The 12,069-nt window shown below is 45.1% G+C and overlaps 1 protein-coding gene across 4 annotated transcripts in view; it reads right to left on the reverse strand.

Moving 5' to 3' along the window:
* LOC135921356 (collagen alpha-1(XVIII) chain-like) overlaps window positions 1–12,069 on the reverse strand; it is an 840,088-nt gene that overhangs the window by 101,512 nt on the left and 726,507 nt on the right. For all 4 annotated transcript variants that reach the window (XM_065455691.1, XM_065455690.1, XM_065455689.1 and 1 more), the window contains one exon: window positions 9,534–9,620. In XM_065455691.1, the coding sequence (XP_065311763.1) occupies window positions 9,534–9,620 (87 nt within the window). The remainder of the gene's footprint in view (window positions 1–9,533; window positions 9,621–12,069) is intronic.

Below are 12,069 nucleotides of genomic sequence, written 5' to 3' on the forward strand. Positions count from 1 at the left end.
CCCAACGTAGCACTAAGCACGTAAATTTGCAGATTTTAATGCGAAGCATTCTTTGCTTCGACGTAGCAGTTCTGCGGAAACCCGCAAGGTGGAGAGAAGTAATGAATAAAGGGAAAATCAGGCATCCACCCGTTCGTAGCAATTGCTACAAAGGAAACCCATACGGGTTCCTCGAAAGAGAGGCCTCATAGTTGAAGAAAAATTCGTCCTGGTCCGGGACGCGAACCCGGGACCATCGCCTTTCCGGGGCAGCCGCTCTACCATCTGAGCTAACCAGGCGGCTAGCAGATGGCAGGGCGAAGTCGAATTTGTCGACAACACGAAGCAAAGGCAAGAGTTTGACGTAGCAGTTCTGCGGAAACCCGCAAGGTGGAGAGAAGTAATGAATAAAGGGAAAATCAGACATCCACCCATTGGTAGCAATCGCTACACAGGAAACCCATACGGGTTCCTCGAAAGAGAGGCCTCATAGTTGAAGAAAAATTCGTCCTGGTTCGGGACTCGAACCCGGGACCACCGCCTTTCCGGGGCAGCCGCTCTACCATCTGAGCTAACCAGGCGGCTAGCAGATGGCAGGGCGAAGTCGAATTTTTCGACAACACGAAGCAAAGGCAAGAGTTTGACGTAGCAGTTCTGCGGAAACCCGCAAGGTGGAGAGAAATATTGAATAAATCCTCAATGAGGCTATTGCAGGAGTGGGATGAACAACAAGTGTACAACATTCATAAACAAGCTTGGGTGAATTGTTTCAGCGGTAGTGAACGGATGTTGCCCAGTAATGAATTCCAGACTTCAATTGTTGACGGAAAAAACTGTGTGTAAAGGAATCAGCGCGGGCAAAGAAGGTTAAGATATTTAGAGCATGGTGACTTCTCGTACATGAGGGTTTGGAAAAAGTCAAGTAGTTATCTAGAGTGGAGAGGCGAGGAGAATTGATTAACGTGTGAAGGAATTTTAAGCATTCAAGTTTGCAATGCTCTGCAAGAGGAGTGAAACCAAGTAGGGAAAGAGAGACGGCGAAAATCCCTTGTCATATCTCCCGCAAACACAACGCACTGCCTTTTTCTTTGCACTGATTCTAGTTTTTTTCACGTCATAGTGCTTGTATGGGTTCCATGGAACGCAGCCATATTAGAGGATGAGGCGAAGGAGAGTTTTATATGTAAGAAGTCTAGTTTCTTGGGGAGCAAGACGCAGCGTACGATGTAAGTAACCTAGTCCTTTAAGGGCCTCGTTACAGGTGACATCAATGTGTTTCGACCATGACCAATCGTGCGTCTATAGGATAGCTGAATATTTGAATTCGAAGACCCTATTTAAAGTATTATGGTTAAAGGCATCGCCAAAGAAGGAAGTGGATGGGCATCGTGTTTGGACAATATTGGAAAAGATATCAACTTTCTTGAAATATTTTCTTTTATTTTATAAAATTCACACTGAATTCTGTAAGTTGTGGTATAGTGCTCAGGCCACGCCTAAAACTATGCTGGTAAGTGCATAAAATTTTCTTACTTACAAGAAAATGTCTAAAATAAAAAAATAAAATCTCAAATACATATCTCAAAGACTTGGAGACTGACAAAGAAGCTAGACAACAAGTTAAGGACCGCGCAAAGAGCGATGGAACGAAGATTGCTACGCATAACGTTAAGACAGAGGAAGAGAACAGTTTGGATCAGAGAACAAACGGGTATAGACGATATTCTAATTGACATCAAGAGAAAAAATGGAGCTGGCCAGGTCATGTAATGCGCTGGTTAGACAACAGTTGGACAATTAGGGTTACAGAATTGATACCAAGAGAAGGGAAACGCAGTCAAGGACGGCAGAAGACTAGGTGCAGCGATGAAATTTGGAAATTCGAGAGCGCTAGTTGGAATTGGTTGGCGCAGGACAGGGTTAATCGGAGGTCGCAGGGAGAGGCCTTGGTCCTGCAGTGAACATAGAACAGGGAGATGATGATTATTATTATGATGATGATTCATTTTCTATGCTTCGGACCAGTTACAGAAGTCAGCAAAATAATTGTTAAGGGCTACACGATCAGTAGGAGATTTAATGGTATGATATACAATGCAATCATCTGCAAAAAGGCGCACTTAAACTGAGGTGTGTAGGAGGAGATCATTAAGATAAAGCAGGAATAAAAGAGGACCCAGTACTAAGCCTTGGGGAACCCCTGATGAAACAGACATCAAGGGTTAGTTAGTAGAGTTGAAGCATACATATTTCGAACGCTGGGAAAGAAAGTCCGATATCCAGCCAACCAAAGATGCATTTTTAGCAAAGCGAATAGCTTGTGCATAAGCGTAGGGTGTGAGACAGTGTCGAAGGCCTTTGCACTCTATAAAAACAGCATCAATCTGGTCACCAATGCCTAAAAAGCTGCTGTTGTCATGAATGAATTTTGTCACTTGTGTTATAGTGTTGAGACCACGTCTAAAACTACAATGGAAAGTGCATAAAACTTTGTTAGTTTCAAGAAATTCCATGATATGTTTAAAGATAATGTGTTCCAGTAATTTACATGAGGGTTCTGTTAAGGAGATTATCCTAGTGAATAATTGAACGTTTCCCGACTTAAAAAAGGGGAAAATTGAAGCAAGTTTCCACGATGGAGGAACGGTGCCGGTTGAGAGAGATTTTTTGAATAAAATTGTTAGATATATGCTGCGCCACAGAGAGCATCGAACGAGAAAAACAGCCGGGATACCGTCGGGACCACACGGCTTCTTGGTGTCTAAGTTTACGATTAAGTACACCCTCAGTAGACAGCGATATATCCTCGATAGGAGGGTATGGTTCGGAATTAAAAACAGGAATTACAGAGTTATCAGTCGTAAAGACGGAGTGGAAGAAGGAGTTAAATGAAGAAGCTATTGGCTGCAAATCAGAAACTGCAACATTGTTAATTATAACATGTCCGAAGATGACCCAGGTGGTAGGATAGCTTTCCAAAATTTTCGGGGATTACGCAGCAATAATTTCGGCAAGATTACCTTGTAATAAAATTATTTTGTAGCAACCATATTAGAACAGGGTTCCTTTTCATTGCTATGGAATTGTATGAGTTTTGTTGAGTCACCAGAGCGTTTCGATCGACGTAATTTGGCCACACGAAGTGATGAATACAAAAGGGCCCCAGTCATCCAAGGAATTTTAGTGTTTGCTTTCTTTGTTTCTAAAGGAATAAAAAGGTTGATACGCTTACTGACATGATTTTCGAAGGAACTTGTCAAGGTATTAGTATCACTAGTGGTACTTATTAGTTCAAAGTCATGAAAAGAATCGCATAGGGCGTCTGTTATTGCCAAATCATCTGCGCGGCAAAAGTCAGTAAATGTGTGGTATATATAGCGAAATTTAGGGACGATGCCAGGAACTGAAATTAACGCAGCCTTGTGGTCAGATATTCCATCAATAACATCGCATTCGTAACCGGCATTAAAAAGAGATGCAGTAACAGAGACAAGATCAAGGACAGAAGTTTGCCGAGTGATATACTGAACTATCTAGTCCGGGTCACAGGACAATGAAATGTGAACCAACTCCCACCCGTTAGCTACTTCGTGTCCGCTTACTTTCATAGAAGACAAAAGCAATACCAGGAACATTAAAATCGCCTATGCAGATGACGTTGGATGAAGAAGTATTATAACTTTGCAAAAATTCACATAAATTGTGTAAATGCTCAATGTTAGAACCAGGCGGATGGTAAACGACCCTATAATCAAAGACATATTTTCGAGTGGAACTTTACACCACACACTCAGTATCAGCTGGGACAAGTAGTAATGAAAAGTGAAGGTGAGATTGAAGAAATAGGACAACACCGTCTCCTCTCCCGAATTTTCTGTCATGCTGAACCACTTTGAAACCGGGGGGGGGGGGGGTTACCTTAGAATCATGCACACCATCCTGTAACCAGGTCTCAGTAAAACCGATAATATGTGGGGAGTAAGACGAGATGGAGGAAAGAAATTTAGTTTAATTGCTTACACGGCTGCTCGCATTAGCGTTTAAAATGGAAAGTGTATTGCCAGTACCGTGAAGTCAAGGGGATTTGGTAAAAGCAAGTGTTACAGCAGGTTTAGTTGAGCCAGCAGATGACCTGACGAGAGTATTGGATGTGCTATCCCAATGGTATCGTACGCTGTCAATAAATACATGATCAAATCGTAGTTGGACTGATGAGCCACTATCCATATAAGAGCAGGATGCTTCCCAGAGCTTCTTGCGAATATTGCTAACCTATGGCAAGAAGTGTTCTGAAACATGAAAGATAGTGTTTCGAAGTTTATAGCAGTTCCTCAGCACCAGCACTTTATCCCGAAAATCATGGAGCTGCATAATAACGGGACGTCACCGGCCTCTGAAGTTATTGCCGAGTATATGACACCTTTCGATTCGCGGACATGTGATCTTAACAGTGTTATGCGACCACATATTGATGTTGGAAGAAAGTTCGTAATAATTCTCGTTAAGGCCCTCGCTGAGACCATGAATAATAATGTTGTTTCTAGGAGGCCTGTTTTCGAAATTGTCTTTTCTGCAAGAGTGAGGTAAATATAGCGTATATTTAATTGCTGGATTCGAGTTTGTAGGTTGTCTTTAGAATCCTGTGCACCGATAGACGTTGAGGGTGACTCTAGAGGAGATGCATGAGCTTTCGAAGTCTCAAACCTCGTGTTGACAGACGATTGAAACATTTTGATTTCAGCAATATCCAGAGCCAGTTTCTTTTGGCCATTTAGGAGTTCGGGGAGCATTTGAGCTACTTCGGGTTGTTTATCAACATCGGTCAACTGAGTCTGGGAGGCCGGATCACGCTGACAACGAGCGTTGGGACTAGGGTCAACTTCCACATCGCCACTCAATAAAAGCCTGCGAGCAGCATTTAACAGAGCAGAATACAAAGAAATTTAGAGAAAACCCTGGTTGGAGTCATGTGGACGAGGGAACAGCAGCATATATCGGTCATCAGAACAGATGCACCGAGAATTGCCAAGGTAACATACATGCGCGATGAACAGACAGCCGATCAACATGGTGCCCGCGCCGCTGTTGCCTCGTTCACTGAAGAAGGGAACTGCCGGGGACGCTTTTATAGCCGTAGACCACATCGTCGTGGAACCTGGTCTGTCGATGATTGGGCGGTGGACTGTAACGCTTATGTTTTCCAGCGGAGCATGCGGGATATGGACCGATGCCGCGAGGATCAATCTGCCGTTGTTATCGGCAGGAAGACAGGGTCGACCACGCGTTGACTGCCGGACACATCCATGACACGGCGAATTGCGGCTGCTGTGGCCGAATTTTAAACCCGCGCCCTCGCCTCGTAGCAATGTAGAGAGAGAGCGACGTTGCATAGACTTTATTATCCCCTGAGTTATTTTAACACTTTTTTCGACGAAGTACAAGTGTCACAGTCGTTTGAACATCTACCACATGGAATATCTATATTTACAGTCTTGGTCAAAAAACTTGAACCCGCTGTGAACGGCTGGGGAGCAGCTGCTCTCCGCTGTCGCGGCGCTGCCACCGTCGGCGCGCGCCGCTGTTCGCTTGCGCCGAGGATAAAGAGGGCGAGGGAAGCATGTCTCTCACTCTCAAGCGTCGTTTTATAACAGCGCTCGTGAAAAACTAGTATGGCGAGCGCGGCGCAAACGCGACGGTGGCGAAGCGGAAGCCACACGGCCGGCTAGCAAGCTGTTTGCAGCGTATGCTGGATGAGCGGGCGGGGGTCTCTGGCGACCGCTGTCAAACGTGATAGGCTCAAATTTCACAATTCGATGTATCGTAATCATTAGTGATTGTTTTCAGGGACCAAATTACAGTAACAGCGCTGTGAATAGCCCTGCGCATGCTCGAACAAGGGCACCTTGCGAGGATCGTTGCTGATACCTGACTTCAGCAGCTTAATGATATATTAAATAACGTGCCACAATGGCATCTGTAAATTGTAATCGTTAATGGCACAAGTAGCAAATTAATCAAGACAGCATAAGCTTCAGGGTGGCACCAGCGTCCCTCGACGAAATAACAGGGGGTAGCATGCCTTCAAGGCATTGTGTGTGGCTTGGTCTGTGGTTGCCCCGAACAATTGCAGCTTACCCATGTGCTTGACTGTAAACTAGCCAAGGTCTCTGGTTGAAAGGACGCTACGTAGAGCACTTTCTTTTAAACTGCCTGTGAAACCCTCTGTAGTAGAGACGAACAATACCTCAGTAAGCTATATCTAAAATACTCCTTCCAGTGAACCCGTGACAGCGACAGCACCGCCGGTGTGACGCCTTCCCTATGAGAAAATCCTATAATCTTGTGACCCTGGTCTACATTAGGCGATTTAAACGCGTGATGCCTAATGCAAAGGGGATGAAGCTACACTGGCCTCATGTGTCCATGAAAGTGGGCCCTAATGACAATGAGGGAGTATACACGAAGTTATGAAAAAAGGCGAGGTAGTGGGCACTTTCCAAAATATCCAGGGAATGGGTCTAACTCAATCGGCTACCGGTGCAGGGCAAACATCTAGTCCCGAAAAGTTTTCATAATCTCACTGTGGGTTTAATTAAAAAACTTCAATGCCAAACGCACTCATTTGGTCGTTCCTTAATGGAGAAGTGCGGTCAACGTATTTCGAATATTACAACGGTGGTTACAGGCCCTTCCCCAAGAGAGCCTTTGTAGTCGAAATTGCTGCTTCTGGTCTTTTCCAAACGAACGATGACTGAATTGCCCGCGTATTATAATAAAACCTGGAACAACGCTAGACAGCACTGAAATATGTTAGTTTGTTTTTAATCTTTTGTTTTCATCGCACTTAGAAACACATTCAAAATGTTTATCTAAAGGCATAATGCGAGGGCTCTAGCCTTTGAATGTGTAGGATAAAATTGTAATAGGTAATTTCGATGATTAGGAAATATTTTATAGTATAAAGGGCTGCATGGAAGCCGGGCAGTTTCGCCCAGGCCACCACATTTACTCGCACGAAGCGCCGTACCACGGCCGCCGAAATCGCACCTGCCAGAACTAACGTTGCACTAGTTTTTCACGAGCCCTGTTATCAAAAGATGCCCTCTTTATCCTCAACGTCAGCGAGCAGCGGCGCGCAGCCGCTCCCCGGCTGTTCACAGCGGGTTCAAGTTTTTGGACCAAGACTGTATACGCACAATTGTGTAACACGTATCGGGTGACGACGCGACAATCGATGTTTCTCTCGCTTACGCTCGTTCACTATGTAGGACCCAATAGTCATGTCGTAGACTCACGTCGAACGGCTGGCGACGAAATCATGTCATTGCCGCCATACGATTGTCTACAACGTGGTCGTCGTCATGCTGCTGTCGTCGCAGCTACGTACGCCGAGACACACAACTACTCAATTTACAGGAACACGTCCGTCTACCTGGTACCGTTTTGAGGAATCCCCAACAATGCAGGGTAGCCAGGTACTTGCAAAGTGCTTCGCCCAACAATGATTCCTACAATGTCTGAGCTTAGCACAGTTAGGTTCAGCTACAATGTCCGCATGAGGATCATTTTTTGCACTGTTCTGGTTGGCGAAGCGACTTGATTTTTTCCCACTTGAAAATAGAATGTTGCAGCGCAGTTTTGCAACTAAAACCAAAAATATTATTTTCGGAAGAACAGTTGCTGATTTCGGCCCGCATCGCCCTTCAAATCAAAACGCTGAAGCCTACTCATAATTCGTACATGATTCTGCAGTTTCGCCAGCTTAACTCCCAACAATATATACTGTATATATTTTTGTTCAAGTTGGCTTCGGCGCACACGCCACGTCGAGCGCTCAAGTTTCTGTTGTACGTTGATTTTCATTCATTTCAATTAACGTCGAAGGATGTTTGCAAGCTATTCTTTCCTTATCTCACATAAGCCGAATAGTGGGTCTGGGCCTTAATACCGGCTTTGAACAGTTATAGAAATAAAATCTAAAATAATAGTAACATTACAATATGTTTGGTGAAGCACTTTGCTCAGAGCTTGCACTGGTTAGTCTACAATATCACTACAAAAAACAAAGGTGATAAGAGAGGTTTCCTTTATTTAAACGTTCTCAAGTTTTTCCTCCCAGCCTGTAGTAGAACTGCAAAACGGAGCATTCAGCGGCAGTCGAGCGCAGCAGCGCAGCGTTCCGCGACTGTTTACCCTGCACTACTGCCGCAGCTACTCGCCGAGTGCCATCGGGCGGCTTATAAAAGGCCGTCAAAGAACCCTCCGTGCCACGGAGAAGCCTACCCTGCGGACGCAACGCCGACTAATAGTCTCTCTCAGGGCCTTTGACATTGCAATAGGGCAATATTGAAAAGCGTGGCGGTCTTCTTGTTTGGCGCAATGGAGTTATCTGAACCATGTCATAATGACAAAACTTGCTATCCACTCACACGTAGTGCCATGCGCCCAACTCTACGTACTGTACTTCAAGCGAGAAAGCTTTCTACACAGTGCCATGCGAACGGTCAGTATTGCGCCGACAACTGCAATGGCTTCTCAGCGCGTGCCGCGACTGGTGGGCCTTGAAAAGAGGCAGGATATGCGAAATCGTCGCCGACATTTGTAAACATAATTTACAAGATTGGGTCATCCAGCGGATCCATCTACAGAAAATGACACTGAATGGTGTGGTTTTATCATCCTGCCTCGGCTGTGATAAGTCACTAGGATTGGTGCTTTTATGGCCCAAGCCAGGTTTCGTATGTGCCTACATGCAGCGGTACTCGATACGCAACCCCAGCATCTACATTTTTTTTCCGTGCATAGATACGGGGCATTTACGCAATATTTTGAAAGCCTATAGGTGCGTAGGCCAACAGGAATACTCTGTGACCCCAAAAGACAGCGTGGTTAAGGTCAGTCCATAGTAGAAGCATACGACGACTTTCCCCTAAGTGAATTGCGAAGCTTCAGAAGACGCAGGCAGCTGCTCCCCTACAGCTATCGATATTCCTACTCCAGGTCGCACACCCAGGTTTTAGGGCACGAAATGTTATCAACCGAGAAGGGTGCTATACCGGTCCGGTTTGTTATGTTCGACCCCATAAACAGTCATAATATGCCTCCGTCTTCGTTGTCTACTCTGTCACATCAAAGTGGTGAGTAAGTAGATAACGTAATTCACATGCACCTGCCAACCTTAATGTCATGTAAATGTATTTCGAGGTAACGGGCGCACCCGAAAGCGCCATACTCGCCTATAACGTTAAGGCAAAAAGCACGACCTAATGTCGAGTTTGACAAAATGGCGGCCAGTAGCTCTTGATTTCCCTGCACTACGATTGCGAGGCACGGACCGCAGGAAAGCCAGCAGGTCCAATGCACATACTCTCTGCGCTCCGACCATCAGTCAGCTGCACTTTATCAGTGTTTGTGAACTTTTTCTTTCTTATGAAATGCTCTTATTTAGCTGACAGGCCGATTGACATAAAAGCTGGACACCTTACTGCTATAGCCAGTAAGAGTAGCCAATGACGAGACCGACGCCCTGCAGTGGCCACCGCAAGCAGACTCACCATTCTTCCGTGTTCGTCGATGAGGGCTCCCGGAGGTCCAGGCGGGCCCCTGCGTCCTCGGCGGCCGCGCTCGCCTTTCTCGCCCTTCTGCGAGACCAAGAGGTGACATTATTTGACGTGAATGCCATGTTCCACTGATACGCATTTCCCGTAACCATAAAGTTATCATTTGCTTTCTTTTGAGGCACGTAATCCTTCTTGTATACATGCGGAAGCGCAGAAGCGACAAATAGAAAGCGGACACAATTATCCAAATATATTCTTTAATTCCTTGTACCACTCTATCCCTCTTCTCTATTCAAGGGGATAAAATAAAAAATTATGGGGTTTTACGTGCTAAAACCACTTTCTGATTATGAGGCACGCCGTAGTGGAGGACTCCGGAAATTTCGACCACCTGGGGTTCTTTAACGTGCACCTAAATCAAAGTACACGGGTGTTTTCGCCCCCATCGAAATGCGGCTGCCGTGGCCGGGATTCGATCCCGCGACCTCATGCTCAGCAGCCCAACACCATAGCCACTGAGTAACCACGGCGGGTTCAAGGGGCTGTCACACATAAGCTCTTTGCAGATATTCTGATTTTTTAAAAGAACGAAACGGCGTACCCATGAATACAAAGGTGTTACACTATCAAATATTAGACTGTCTTTTGTGCATACAAATATGAACATAATATCATGGTTACTAATTGTACTTTGCGCTGACTGTGATGTAGTATTACCTTGTTGTGCTCTTTTTGTAGTCAAGCCTAGGCGTAGTACATGTGAAGCTTATGAACTTTTTTTATTGAAAACAAAATAAGCGAACGAGTGCAGTCACCCTAAAATGGTGATGACTGCTTCTTTTCGCATAATACTCAATCAAAAAAAACTTGTAAGATAAAAAGCATTATCGAGTCAGTAAAAGTAGAGCATACGTACAGCTCTTTACACATGCGAACGCGTTTAGATAGGCGGCGAGGACAAGTTGGACAACACTTAGTTCTTACATATACGCGTATGCAGAGTTCCAACACAAAGTCGCGATGCAGTTTGAGATGAGCAGGCGAACAGATTAAGATGCACATATGGAATAATGCACACCCAGGGATACGAGAGTCAAAAGCGAACTTCATCACAGAAAAAAATAAAGAGAGCGACATGCATAATTTACGTGGACACAAATAATGGCAGTGCGTTGTAATTACATTGTGGTTGCTACCCAGTGGGGCACCTAGTACAGGTTAAGTATGCCTATGTATTCTATGAAATGTACGAGTGCGTTCAATGATTCATACTGTGCTGTTTTCGATTGTCTTGCGAATCAGAACGGTCCATGCGGATTAATTGAGTGTAGCTCTTGTGCAGTGTAGGGTGTCTGGGGCAGTTGAGAAATACATTACGGGAGACATTTTCAGAGCCCTTGCAATGCATTCGCGGAGCCATTCGCACGTAACTGCAAACTTATGTTTAGTTTGTGAACCCGGGCCATCGTTTCTTATAGACCAAATAGACCTGCTCGAAATCAGCCAAAAAGAGTTACCTGCTGTCGGGCAAGTGAATAAACGACCAGCCGAGTGTAATCAGCAGTACTTTTTCCTATAAGCAGTATGAGTATTATACTAATAACGTGAACCACTGTAATGCGATCCGTTCTTGCATGTCCTGGTAAATATTTATATGATCATTTAATTAGCCTAGCAAATGATTGCGATGACTTAATCAGGGCACAACTTGATTCAATGCAGAAAGTAGTTGGTTTGGAGTAGCATTAGAATACACACGCGGTGTTATTGTGGCTATCGACGTTATTTCCTTGCACCGTGCAGCCATTTCACAACGCCTAAATGGATGAGTGGACAGGCCTAGGTCAGAAATGTCAGCTGTCTTCATTTCGTTTTATAAAAAAAATTATCGAAAACATCAACTTTGGTATGCTGGGGCCCTATAACGTAAAACTATTCCAATATGTTTCTATTCCAATTTCCTGACGTCAAATTTGCGTAACCACCGACGCAAGCACCGGGCGGTCACCCATAGGTTCGTCTGAACAGACCAATCAAACGGTCTCCTCGTTCATAGGAGGTCCCTTTTGTTTGTTTGAAAAACGAATAACATTGCCTTCACTGAGCGGCTTGTTGTATCTAATTGGCTGACAAGAGGCGAGGAGAACGCTCAAGTGGAGAGGGACTCACTAGGGCAGAGCCAGTGCACTGAAAACCGATAACCGGATGAAGAGGGTGGTGCCGGCGTCTGCGATTGGTCGGCTTTCCCTTGCTTAGCATGTGGTGGCTGGTCGACAATCGCGGCGGCATGCAATGGAAGTTTAAGAATGACGCTAAAATTGACCCTCAGCAAAGAAGAGTTGGCAGAATGAGGTAGTAAACGTGTCGAAAGTGCTTAAAAACGTTACACGTTCACGCAAGAAGTTTTATAATACGCAAATACACCCATGCTCTCCGGTAGGTGCGAGTTGCCAGCGTCTCAGCGATCGGCGGCAGATATCTTTTATTCCTTTCGGAACGGGGCAGCCTGCGGCTATTCCGAAAAAAATTC

The sequence above is a fragment of the Dermacentor albipictus genome, unplaced genomic scaffold (assembly GCF_038994185.2).
Source record: "Dermacentor albipictus isolate Rhodes 1998 colony unplaced genomic scaffold, USDA_Dalb.pri_finalv2 scaffold_12, whole genome shotgun sequence".
Lineage (NCBI taxonomy): Eukaryota > Metazoa > Arthropoda > Arachnida > Ixodida > Ixodidae > Dermacentor > Dermacentor albipictus.